Source organism: Zerene cesonia, chromosome 1 (assembly GCF_012273895.1).
Source record: "Zerene cesonia ecotype Mississippi chromosome 1, Zerene_cesonia_1.1, whole genome shotgun sequence".
Taxonomy (NCBI): Eukaryota; Metazoa; Arthropoda; class Insecta; order Lepidoptera; family Pieridae; genus Zerene; species Zerene cesonia.
Window position 1 is genome coordinate 3203331 of NC_052102.1, and position 14445 is coordinate 3217775.

General features: G+C 32.1%; 1 protein-coding gene across 1 annotated transcript; it reads left to right on the forward strand.

Moving 5' to 3' along the window:
- Positions 1-1738: 1738 nt before the first annotated feature.
- LOC119831492 (zinc finger MYM-type protein 1-like) lies at positions 1739-7756 on the forward strand. The gene is made up of 3 exons (XM_038354919.1): positions 1739-1803; positions 4340-4476; positions 5229-7756. The coding sequence occupies exons 1-3, from the start codon at positions 1739-1741 to the stop codon at positions 7754-7756; spliced, it is 2730 nt and encodes a 909-aa protein (XP_038210847.1).
- Positions 7757-14445: the final 6689 nt, after the last annotated feature.

A 14445-nucleotide genomic window follows, 5' to 3' on the forward strand; every position in this document is an offset into this window, starting at 1 on the left:
TAAAAATGACAGATTCGAAATTCAAATGTAATATTTTTTTATAATTAAGTGTAACAGTATTTATGGCCAGACTAAATACTCATGTTATCCTAAAAAAGCGTTAAGGTGATCAATAAATTTACCATGTTGATTGTCTGATCTCATCACCTCTCATTGTGGTATACTTCATATATTATAAACATTTTAATGCAGATTCTGTTATTATTTATATATAGTTATACTCTACTTTTGTACTCGTACTACTAAACTACTACTACTCTTACCTAATAAAGTCATTCAGGTACTGCAGTAAATGTTGCGTATGTAATTATTTTTTTTTGTATAGTATTCACAAGACAGTTAAGACAGAAAAACGATCCTAACCTTTCTCTGCATCCCAGATGTAATACACTCATAAATAATTGTGCGAAAAAGCCGTTCGTAAAGTTCGATCAGGACTGCCCCAGGGGGAGTTGTGCTCATAAATCCAACTTCGAATATATGTACGCCGCTGGGGTTTTGATATGTGGTTGTTTAAACGTGATTACAAAATGTTTTTCCCTTTAATCAAAACTAATTATCGGATGCGTGCTCATTTTGCGATTATATTTGAAAGCTGCTGAAATTTAAGCTTTTACTGCTAATAACGAATTTTGTTGGTAACTTTAGTAATGAAATAATAATTATTATAGTTATGTAATGTTTGTCTGTGTCTGTGTCTCACTGGCCAAGCTAAGAAATCAGACATTGAATTTCACAATAATATTCTACCGACGTTTGCTATTTTTGTGAAGAATTAAATACATCTAATTATTTCAATTGATTAATTTATAAGTAGCCGATCGAAAAGATAAAGCGGACGTGAGCTTTTATTTCCGCCTGATACTATAACGTATTATTTATACTTGTAATTGTCCATAAAAATGTTTACTCAGATGAAAGTAATAAATCGAACCTAATAACCGTAATATTGCTGTTTGATTCGAAGATATAATTTTATTGCAGACGTATTGCGCCATAATACTGTCTCGATTTCGTGAAATATTCAGCATGAATTATATTGAGTGTGACAAAAGTAATAAAGCCATGTTATTTAAACGTATATCAGAGGCAATAAATTGTTCTTGCCATCCGTGATTTATACCTGAGGCGCAAACTCTATTACTTTGTTTGAATATCGTAGAGATTTTTGCATTTGAAAACAAACTTGGTTTTAGCTATCAGTGCTTTAGATATGTAATATAGAGAGACATCAGATTTTAATAGCCAATAGGCATCAATAGATGAGTAGTAATAATACATCTTATTGATACCACATAGATTTTGACCTAAAACTCATTTTAGGTACATTTCTGATGAATGTTTCAAACATTTCTCACAAACGTTTTTATATGTTTGTACGTTATTAATATGAAAGTTAAGTTATTTAATTAAAGTGAGATATAACGATTATCTTACAACATATACGTAATAATTTAACGTATTTTCAATTTTGGTTAAGTAAAATACGACTACGATTACCAGCAAAGAACATAAAATACCTGTCAATTTATTACAGGAAAAGAGCTTAGAATTATTCATTCCTGCTCCATTTTAATATTTAATGCTGATCCCTCGCTTCTAGTATAAAAATGACTGTGTTATTAGCTTAAATGTTATTTACATCTTAACCAACTTACATTCCCAACTAATAAAATTCTTGTAAGTAGAACATTATCAGTCTAAAAATATACTGGATTATGCACATATAATGTTTACAATGCATAATGTTAGAGGCACGCCACACAACACGGTGGTGATGCGCTGCGGTGCAATTCCGCGAACGTGAGATTCAATTTAAGTCTAACTTCAGCCAGTATTATTTTAACACATTTCCTTTGCTATTACGAGGATGTTAGTTTGAGAACATTTTGTTAGTTTTACATCGTATGCAGGCGAAATGTGACACGTAACTAAATTGGTTCGTTTTGACTACGACGATTGATTGATTGGTGCGGAAATTTTATTTTCAATTACGTTTTTTCTGTTTAGGATTGACGTTGATTAGTTACTATTCCGTAGACTGCCAATCCAGTGACAGGAAGGACGGTGCATTTTCGGGGAATTCTATTGATGAACTGATGGGAATAATGTAAACGGGGCATTATAGTATTTAAATTTAACCAAATAAATTCATTCAAGATGCCTGTGAAATAACAATTCACTGTTAACTTATTTGACGGTAAAAACAGTAACCGGTGGCCAATGAATGCAAAAACGGTCGAAAAAACCGTGAAATTAAAATGAAGCGTTTAATATGTACTCTTGCTTTACAGCTCATCGTTTAAATGTTTAACTAGCGCTTTATGTCGGTAAGGCAACATTATTCTCGGCACTAAAAAGGATATATTCCATTGTTTCGCCGCGAATAGCTTCCTTTTACGATGGAAGCAGAGGTACCGACAGTGACTTGACAGAATAGCTGTTGCTACAACTAGGTTGTTTGTATTTAAATGCATCACAGTTCGCATGTTGTTTTGTCAAATGAGGCTGAATGGGAATGTTACGAATGCAAGTTCAAAGTGCATAGCAAAATAACTAACTTGTATCGCTTTTTTCTATAAACAACATCATAAAAATATAAAAAAACTAATCTATGTAATTCAGACTACCACAATTATTTCATTAGAATTATAAGAATTATTGGCAATAAAAAATAATATTGATTTAGCAACTTGCAAAATAAAACAATTTAAAACTTAACGAGAAATAAGTGATTTCCAAGGAATGTCAAAATCTTAACCTATAATATTAATCAAAACCTGTTTTAATAATAATATAAAATACATTGGTTATCTAAATAGCATCAGTTTACCTAATTGCTAAAATACACATATCTACATTAGTTATTCATACTTCTTCGAATGATCAACTGTGTATATATAAAGTTCTATGCATAATTTATTGAACGGCAAATGAAATAGGTCCAATCAGCATAACTACAATCGTCGTTCGAACAAGATGTCAGTTCGTGATTCAAATTTTTAAAATCAAGCATGGAAAATACAGTTCGCTGAGATTGCTTCCAATTTTTGCTGCCAGAGTTTTGATCCGGTTTCAAAAATAAAACAGAAAAAAACTGTGTAGATTGAGGGTACTGTGTCGGAGCCGCAACAATTTAGTGGATCCGCAGATACGATCTCTATTGGTATTCTGAAAAATGTTGGGATTAGCTTACTAGAAATAGCAAACGAGTTTTGTTGAGATATACTGAGTTGATTGTGTTATTGGTACGAATTTAAAATTAAAACATGCACAGGTAACAAATAAAAATTACACTATGAAATTAAACTTTTAGTAAACTATAACTTATTTATAAGAACTCCATGATGTATTGGATAATCTTTTGATTTAGGACAATTTTCGTTGAATATTTAACCTCACTTTAACTAATTAAATTTGAGCAAATGTCTGTGAAACAGAAATGTAACTAAGAAATTATACGAAAATATAGTCGTATATCTTATCTCGCAAAGTAAATAATTTACATTGAAGCGGACTTTCAAATGAGGTTTTACTGGGATATAATTATAAAACAGAAACTGCAGTATAAAACATAAAAAGGAAAATCTCAATTTAAAATAGCGTCAGCGGTATTTTGTGTAGAAGAGTCTGGAATGGAAATGAAGTAGAACTTAAAATCTGATCGTGATATTTGAAAAGATTCTATAAAATGTAATATTCCTATTAAATAACTTTAATGACTAGTTGGGTAAATTAGTGAGTAAAATTTTCAGTGGGAAACTGCGAGCTTTTAAATTCATCGCTTTGAAATGCTGATCATAAAGGGGTAATTAGTCTGCATTCAATTTTTCAAGTTCTGGTTGACTTTTGACCCTATTCCAGTTGTTTGGAATTAATGAATGGATTTTTGAGCTATGAACGGACAGTGAATAAATAAGATTTTCTACTTTTATTAAACCTTATCCCATCCATCATATACCATCATCACAGTATCGTTAAATTATTACTCACACAAATTTTATACGTGTTTGTGTTGGATTAATTTGTTGTCACTTTTTTTTACGTTTTTACTTAAAAAATCATAGAACAATAATTCATCTTTACAAAATCTTACCAATCGAAAAGGTCCTACAATCAATAACATAGCTATCAAACGCAAAAATATGTTATAATATATGTATAAATGCCATAACATAAAGTATGTCAATTCAGTCACTCATGTATTCGATCTCTAAAACTGAAAAAAATATTTTGAAATAACCCAATTTTTATGTTAGAATTAACACACTAGAAAAGACTTTATGTATTGTTTATGAAATAGTCATCATAGAAGCATATTATCATATATCTGTCATAGTCAGGTAACTACTGCCATTACCTCAGCACATTTTCAAGGCATCTATAACTCTGGATGGGCGCTGGTATGGCAGTGGCGTAACTACAGGGTGGCAAGTCGGCAAAATGCCACGGGCCCCCAGCTGGAAGGGGCCCCCGGTCAGAGGAGAACCCCAACTCCCAGCATTTATTATTTATCATACATGTTTAGTAAAAAAAGTTTCGTCTTTGATTTTTTTTTACCTACTGAGTTGCATAAGCAAGTTCAAAAATGTATTAAAAATTCAAAGGATTTGTAAAAAAAAAGTTGTAACCCAGTTTTAGAACGTATCCGATGCCACGCGTGTTGGTATTACTGCGGATGTTCGGGGAATTCCCGCTGTAAGTTTCGGTCAACAGCGCTTTGAGTATACTTACCTACGCGTCCCGACAATTTGACGCTCTCGGGGAATCCCCGATTCAAGTTTGTATATAAGAAAGAGTTCACTATTCTATTATTACGCAAGCTCTCAAGCAGTTAGCTGTTTATTATTGTAAGAATTGGGTGTTTGTTGCAAGTGAGAATATATTTAATAAGTCAATTGGGAAAATAGGTTGACTATGTCTACGCGGTAAGAATTTTATTCTAATATTTAAAATAATTTATAAGATAAAAATCATTTTAATTTTTAATCTACCTATAAAAGCACAAATCACTATTTTGATATTTCGTAACTACCAAAACTATTTACCTATGTTCATCGTTCTTTCAATAATTATAAAATTGCACGCTTGAATTAAGCATTGAACAAACTGGTGGACTTTCGTTACATACATTTGTACGGTCGCTTTTTTGGCATTTCTTAGCAATCAGATTTTTCATTTTATAAAAACTATAGTATTATTACAAACTTTTTACGGTGTTGTTTTAGAAAGTATCAGAGTGGAAGCGAAAAAAGAAAGCGAAAGAAGGAGTCTGAAGAACAAAACAAAAAAAAAGTTACCTAAAATAAGTCAGTACTTTAAGAATGAAGATAGTATAGAAGAACAATCAAATGAACAGTGCGTCAGAAGGGCAGAAAATGATGTCGTCATAAGTGGTAATATCGCAGAGCCCGATAACAGTAAATATTTAGATTCAGAGCAACCACAACCCGGTACGAGCAAATCTTCAAACGAATTATTTTTAAATATAGAAAAATTAAAATCTTTACCGTACGTTACTGATAAAGGTAACTTCAAAGAACTCAATGATCAAATAAAACGGTTTGTGATCGAAAACGGACCCTGTAAACCAAAAGGCTCCTTTTTAAGGGATAGTAACAAAAGATCTTTCTTGGATAGATATTATTACAGTATTTCTAAATCTGGCGTAAAGTTAGAACGTACGTGGCTGTGCTATTCCCTATTGCTGCAAAAAGCATATTGTGAACCATGTTGGTTATTCACAAGTAGGGCATCTAAAAATATACAAAATATTTGGATGGAAGGCTATGATGATTGGAAACATATTGTGGAAGCCATAGAAAGACATGAGACATCGAAAGAACATTTGCATTCATGCTTTGTACATCGACAGTGGCAATTACATGGAACACTAGATGAAGAGCAAGAGTCCATTATCAAGAGAGAAAAAAATTTTTGGCGCCAGGTACTCACTAGACTCCTTGATGTTACTCTTACACTTTCAACTTGTAATTTAGCTTTTCGTGGCCATAGAGAACTGGTATATGCCCACGATTCAGGTCCAAAAGGAAATTTTTTGAGTATTGTTGAGTTATTAGCCAAATACGATCCTATTTTACAAGAGTTGCTAAGCAAACCTAAGGGCCAGATTAAATACTTAAGTCCAAAAATACAAAATGAGCTCATTGCTGTTCTGGTTCAAAAAGTGGAAAATGCTCTGGTAAATGAAATAGTAACCGCACCATTTTATTCCATTTTATTTGATACTACTCAAGATATTTCCAAAACAGATCAATTGTGTGAACTTTACCGTTACTGTATAATCGAGAAAGATGAAAATGGAACTCCAAAGACTCTTGTAATTAAAGAGTCATTTTTAGGATTTCATGAGGTTAAGGATCAAACTGCCTTAGCAATGTCCAAGCAGATAATAAAATCCATAAATGACAAAAGTATTTCTCTCAATAAGTGCCGTGGACAAGGGTACGACGGAGCTAATACCATGAAAGGCACTTATGGCGGAGTTCAAAAACTCATAAGAGATATAGAGCCAAATGCAGTTTATGTCCATTGTGCTGCTCATAATTTAAATTTGGTGGTAAATGATGCAGTAAAAGAGGTCATAGAAATACAAACATTATTCGAAACTGTGCAACAAATTTATAATTTTTTTGGCCATAGTATTAAACGATGGAATATATTATCTAGTTTTATATCTGACAATAAAGGAGAGACCCGGGTATCATCAAATTCAGTAACATTAAAAACAATGAATCCAACTAGATGGGCAGGACGCTTCGATGCCATGTTTGCTTTAAAAGTTCGGTTTGTTGATGTTCAAAAAGCGCTTACAAAAACTATTTTATTAAATTCCAAAACAGATGAGAGAAATGAAGCTATCTTGCTGAAGAAGAAGATAGAAAACTACAATTTTATTATGTTGTTAGTTTTCCATTGCAAAGTCTTGCAAACTATAGACGCGGCTTCTAAAGCACTTCAGTCTAAAGCCATCGATCTTTCAAATGCTTCAAAGCGTTTACAAGTATGTCTAGAACAACTTGAAAAGTATCGAAATGAATTTGAAGATTTAAAAATGGAGGCAAATAGTATTGCAACGAAATGGTCTATAAACCCTGAATTTCCTAAAACTCGTCAGAGAAAAGTGAAACGTCATTTTGATGAAATTTGTGAGGATGAACGTCTCCAAGATCCTGAAAGCTTGTTTAAAGTAAACGTATTCTATCGTGTATTAGACATAATCATTAATCAACTGAGATCGCGTTTCCTTGGAATGAATGAAATTGTTTCCAATTTCAGTGTCTTGCAACCTGCCACTTTACAAAATTTGAACGATACTGATTTGTTGGAGAAGGCTTTAGCATTTGTCCATCTATATAAAGAAGATATATCCATCTCGTTTTGCAAGGAAATTCTCAGTTTTCGATCCTCTTTTAGACACGAAATAGAAACATCATCTTCTATAAGAGAACTTGCTGACTTATTAATAATAAAAAATCATTTTATATCTTCAAGCTTTCCTGAAGTGTCCACTGCATTTCTATTATTTCTCACCATTCCTGTGACTACGGCTAGTGCCGAGCGATCGTTTTCAAAACTGAAATTGATAAAAACTTATTTAAGAAATTCTATGGGACAAGACAGGTTAAGCAACTTAGCTATTCTATCCATCGAAAATTCTATGGCCCGAAATTTGAACTTTGATGATATCATTACCACTTTTGCTGAACAGAAAGTCCGAAGGAAGGAATTTTAATAATTAACATTTTATATTTTGAACAACTTGTGTGCTTTTAACAATATGATTATTCGGACTGCGTATATCAAATTGCTTTTTTTGTTGTTCAAATCATTTTGACTACTCTATGTGCCCATATCAATAAGATGCTGACTGTACTTTTTTTTTTTTTTTTATTTGAAATGGGCTTGCTCTTGACCACAATTATGTCTAAGCTATGATGTGGTCTACGATGGAGCGAGCTTACCCAGAAGATGCCTATTCACGTTACTTTTGAAACACCCAGGGTTATAATTAGGTATTTTTATTTTAAAGTGAATTATTAGAAAATCAAGTACCTAAGTATAATTATAAAGTTTGTATGTACCTACTTAACGTAGTGATTTATTATTGTACTCTTACAAGTAAAAGTGTATAAATAAGTATTATAAAATAAAAAAATATTATTATTGTTGGTTCATTTTTTTTAAATTGGGGGGAGGGGCCCATCCGATGAATTTGCCACGGGCCTCGAACGGTATAGTTACGCCACTGTGGTATGGTATAATTTACCAAACATTTTTTAAGGTATGAGATGAAGAAAGGAAGAATAAAGGGAAGGAATAATAAGCGAAGTTATGACCTTTTGGCTCCTTCAATCACTGTAAGAAACACAGTAGCACATGTTACTATTTCACGCCGATATTCTGTGGGGGTGTGGTACCTCCCCCAGAGCGAGCTGGTCCAATTCGTACTGAAGGTTGCTGGACTCCACAACTAATTTTGTTTCCAACATTTATTAAGGAATCGGAAACCTAATTTCAATATAAATACAACTTGAAATTCGTGTACAATTAACCAATTAACGAAGTACATTCAACTTAAATAAGGTAGGTATTATTCAATTCTCAGATGAATATTCGTGAAGAACCGATGAAAATTCATAATACAGCTGGTATTTGGATAGGAATAATGGAAGCAAAATTATAAAACAAATTCGATTGTATCATCTCTCACATTTATCATTATTAGTCGAAAAAAAGCGCATTATATTTGTTTATTACTCATAAATACGTTATAATTAACATTTTCATTAGCAATCTTTTGTCGTTATAATATAGTAGGTTGAATTGGTTTTATTGTCGTGTTATTCTATAGAATAATTATAGCACGAACAATAAATCATGTCGTAACAATTATTTTCATTGGGAACAATAACGTCGGTAATCGCAGCGAGTTCTCATTACCCGAACCTCTATTGAGTTTGTAACTGCGAATATTATCGTTCTTTGTCCTTAAAGACCTAGTTTGTAAAAATGTATTGTTACGTTGCTCCCTTTTTTCAGTTTCTGTAAAAAATCTTTTTTGTTTTTCTTTTGCGTACAGATTTTAGTATACTCGTATGATCATAGACATACGTTCATATTGTGACCATGTTGTACATGTATCTATGATTATGATAACATTGTCCCCTATAAATTTTATGACATTTATTAATTTTCATTGTGGCCATGTCTGTTAAATGTCTGTGAAATTATAACAAAATTAATAAAGGGACCCTTATCAACTGTCAAAAAGCTCACACGAAAGTTGCCTCGTGATAAAAACTCGTAACTATGGAATATTCAATTTAATCGACGTGTAGGCGCTATATTCTACAAATGAAAGGAATTCCATTTAATAAAAGAAACTAACCAATTTCTTAAAAATATGTATACGTGTACATATAGAAACACTAATAAGTAAATATAGTTACATTTTTGATAATCGTATACAATGATATTATTATATACCTATATACTCGTTGTTTTCCTTGTATTAAACGGTAATCTAGTGTGAAAAAAATCAAAATCGGACCGAAGTAATTAAAAGAGAAAAGATTTATTTCAGATAAAATAAACTTAAGAAAAATTATGTGTATATATGTATGTACATCATTTTGGATCAAGATAAAATAACCGTCCTCATTCTGAAATATCGATAAATACTCATAAATGTCATATTAATGGCAGTTTTGAATTATTACTCTTAATTAGCGTTGAAATATGAGCCAAGAGGAAAATACGTTCAATAGCAATTATTAGGATTATAATTGGAACGGAGAAGTATTGTTAATAATGGGGATTTTGTTACCGTGTATTGAATATTTTTCTCATGATATTATAATAAATAAAGATTTGTGCAATAAACTATAGAATAGCCCTGTGGTAGTAATTCAATTCTGTCTTATCACTGTTACCTGCTATCCAATGCCAATTCCGGGTTTAAATATTTGCATTGTAACAACACAATAACAACGTTGTATGCTGTACATACCTATATTGATAACATTTACACAGTGACGAAATTGTACATTGTTCTAAGGGATAGCAAAATTGTCTCTACCAGGACTATCTGTCACTTAAGTTTTAAGTTTTCGCATTTAACTGCAAAGCGATGAATAAATCACCCTTAATTCGACTAAAAAACTGCATGTATACTGTGATAAAGAGAAGCGAGAGTCGCGGATTATCAACACTAATCTTCTCGTTAATATCCAATCCTGCCTAAATAAATCCTGTTAAAATAGCCGTAAAACTGTCCATCTACGGGTTCGTTGAATTTAATCTCTCTGATATGGATCGTGACATTATTGGTATACCTACCTAAGGATTTATTATATGTGACGCATAAAATCGTCTATTTATTGTTTGTTGTTAAAGCGGCAACACAAATACATCATCTCTGAAAATTTCAACTGTCTGATTATCACAGTTCATGAGATACAGCGTGTGCCAGACCGACGGACTGACTGAGAGACAGACTGGCAAGTCTTAGCAATGGGATCCCATTTTACCCTTTGGATAAATGGGTAACATATGGTGGTAAAGATTGGTTCGACCAACTGTGATGTGACGTGACTCGTAAAATATTTAGGTCATAGGTGGATTAAGAATTATGATATCTTTGACCTACGTATAACAGTTTAAAGGAACTTAAAACATTGGGAGGTCCCGATAATATCGATTTAAAATTCCAAGGTTGAAAAGCCTTGTTACAAAGTACTGAAAGGTTTTTATTTATTAGCGAAACTTTATTCTTGTATATTTCTATATCTATATAGAAAATTGATTTTAGATTGAAAATAAATCATTATAATTTGAATGTGATATCGCTCTTGATTTTGTTCAAAAATTTGATAATGTTCTCAACTTGCAATTTATATCTCCGCCTTATGCAGTCATGACAAATAATGTTCAGAATTTTAGAATATTAAAACGCATCGTGTCCTGTATCTACGTCGCTGAGGGAAAAGCAAATGGGTCACATGTTCTACATTGCGCCACGTCAGGGACTACGCTTGTCCATTACGCCGCAGGCAAAGTACTCGCCAGGGATTTTAAGTTGTTGGTATATGATCAACGTATACGCCCATGCAAACACCATTTTAGACATGTTTCGTAAACTAGCTAATACCCACGTCTTTTGTAAAGAGAATGTAACTTTTCTTAACATGTAGTGGTTGACATACCTACAATAAACCAAATTTTCTTGATTCTGATATTTATTAATATGAACAAACTCCAATAATGGTCATTTTTACGATCATTTTATTGGATATTTTGCACATATAGACACATTAGGTTATAAAATTATGTGACATTTGTCTGAAACCTTCTGAAAGTGATAACTTTATTGTACAAGATTCTGAATTAATTTGTTATAAGGACTAATGAAAACGTCTAAAATACAAAATCTTTACGAGATACGATAAAGATAAGTGGCAATGGAACTCTCAACTCAAAAGGAATCAATTGGGTGTATTATTCGTTTTCTAAACTTAATGAGATACGATACAAAGTAAGGACAGTCTTCGATTATTTAGTGGAAGCAGTTTACATTCTATCTTCGTATGATATAAGGACAACAAATTATGAACATAATATAAACCTTGACTCAGCAACTTGAGCAACGGTAGATGTTTTTCAAAAGTGTTTGTCATGAGAAAAATTGCGAGCGTGATGTAGAGCCCTTCACGTTACATTTTAAGATGCACGGTTTTCATTTGAATTCGTATAAAAATGTAAGACAGTTTAAAGTACACTTTCATAAAAAAAAACTGAAATTTATATTAACTAAATAGTGTATTTTTATACCGAACTGAAGCATCTGATTTATATAGCTAGATTTATGTATCTTCTTTACAGAAAAACATACAATCAACAAATATATTTGAACGTCCAATATCTAGAAAAACATAATGTTTCTTATTCAATATACCTGTGAAATGATTTTAAATACCCTTGTCGGTCAAGTTATGTTATTTCTGGTTGCTTATGTTTTTTTTTGTATGCTGTATATTGCCTCGCCTTACGGTGGTATGTAAACACCGGGGGAGAAACCAGACGGTCGCAGCCTAGGGCGATTATGTGAGGGACTAGCGGAATATCCGAGCATTTATACCTTATTATTATTATTTTTATGTACATACAAATTAGACAACATCCCATTTTATTTCATGTATTAAAAGTATTAAGAATGTTAGCGAGCAGCAACATACAAAGAGATTTAACAAGCATCAAGTACTTCCAAAAATCCATTAGAAAAAGTCGCTCCCAACAAAAGCTTTACCATTAGCACTGTGGGAATTGTTAGGTAAGGACCATTAAAAGATTTTATGAAAGTAAGTACAAAAAACTCTAAAAGGTACGGCCAAATCCCGGCACAATTATCAGTCCTACAGTCATAATTACAGAGGCCGGGGAGGTTAAACGAGATAAGCGACCTAAGCATAATTTACATAAGCTGGGACACCGCGCTTCTTACATAATTAGTACAATGAATGGGAGTTATGACAGAGATACTTTGCTTAGGCTGCGTTTACATATTATGTGCTCCATCATGTCAACTTGGCTAAATGTTTAAAATCTTCAGTGCACGAAAATGTAGTGACTAATCCGTCCCTATCAATTAAATTGTTACCTTTGAGAATTGTAACACTGAAACTTTTTTAGATTTTGAATCAAATGTTAATCATACAGATATGGGGTATATGATTTTTTTTTATTACTGAAGTTTCTCACGACATCGTCATTGTTATTTATGATAACACTATTTTAAGTGCAATATTAAAGATTGTTGATTTTTTTATACATAACAGTCATAAAATTTTTACAATGATTGATGAATTAAATAATCTTTATTCCTATAAAATACAGGGTATGTAAACAACCTTTAAAAAGTTGGTTACAAAATTTTGACGTGAGCATATTTAATCCTGTTACCGCAGATTCAGTATCACGCCGAATTATTAACTAGCTGTGTCTAGATTTTCATAGTTAAACATTTTAAAGAGACATTTCTTCTTAATGAGATTATTTTAGCTAAGAGGAAAAGCAATTATTGTATATAATATAAACTGAATCTCAGAAACAGCACCTACGATTTTTATGAATGTTAAACTGGCTAGGGTTCATTAAGAAACATATACCTATTGATCAAAACTCGACGTTTAAGTCTTTATATTATTAAATTAAGCATCATAAAATATCTCCGCGAAAAGTTTAAATGCGAAAAATATACTGCGCTTTATTAGTATGACTCCAAAATAAAATGTTTTAAGTTTGCAGTACCTCCTTGTCCCAAATTCATCGTAACACGCGAGACGCCGTCCATTTTTCTGCAGAGGGAAATGAGATTTTCCCGCAGATATGATAGCTTTCTACGAATCATTGCCGACACTTTTAATAATGCGATTTATTTTACGTAAATGGTGGTAAATTCTATGTGCCTGTTTGTTTTTATTATCACTTATTTGGTTCAGAGAAGAAATAAATTGCACGCTTCTCAAAATTCTTAAGCAATTACTAAATAAGATTTTTATTGCTTTGTGCAGTGTTTTTTAGAGCGTACCCAAAGGATAGAACGGGACTTTCTTACTAAGATTTCGCTGTGCGTCCGCCTATACGTTTATCTGTCTGTATCTGTTGAATGAATGTTTTCAAATGAATTGTGTTGACTTAGGTATTTGTTGTAACTTGGCGCCAATTTATCCTATAATTATCTGTCATATTTACTAGTATTTGTAAAAATCTAATGTATCCTATTTATGAGTATTAAGTTTATAGGTGTTGGAAGTTAATAAATAAATAAAAACAAGTGTATGATAACACGGTTCGTATTCATACCCATCTTATATTTTAAACTGCAAAGTTAAATATTTGCAGATAGAGATTTAGAGATAAAATGATTTTGTTCATAAAAGATATTTAAGTTGAAAACATTCTATTTTTATTTATTTATGTGCATTGTTTGTTTCAAACAGGTACATATTTATTTAATCGAATCCCAGAAATATTATTGAATATTATTATATAGCTTAAATAAATATATCTCTTCCATACTGAGTACCATTGTATCGTTGACAAATAAAACTGAGGCACTTTTATTCCAGATACCATATTGATAGATGATACAGCGTTGAGTGGCTTTATTTCATTTGCAGCACTCGAGGGCGCTACTACGAAACCTCTCTCCTATTTGAAAATTTTGTTTCATTCATGCTACCGTCTAGAGCTGTTGTTATTTTGTTGTAGAGAAGCTACTTGACCGGAATAAACCAACGATTGAATGGATATTTTTCAGGTTTCCGTCGCATTATACTCATTAAGTACTGCGTTAATTAACATTAACAGCACATTGCTTGGACTCTTTGGTTTCCGCGACCAATTTTATAAATTGTCCCTTTT

What these genes read in the sequence shown, in the direction of transcription:
- LOC119831492 (XM_038354919.1), top strand. Translation starts at nt 1,739, where the DNA reads ATGCATAATGTTAGAGGCACGCCACACAACACGGTGGTGATGCGCTGC. An exon ending in TGCGGTGCAATTCCGCGAAC is followed by an intron (nt 1,804 to 4,339) that starts GTGAGATTCAAT and finishes TATCTGTCATAG; the next exon opens with TCAGGTAACTACTGCCATTA. An exon ending in CCAGCTGGAAGGGGCCCCCG is followed by an intron (nt 4,477 to 5,228) that starts GTCAGAGGAGAA and finishes GTGTTGTTTTAG; the next exon opens with AAAGTATCAGAGTGGAAGCG.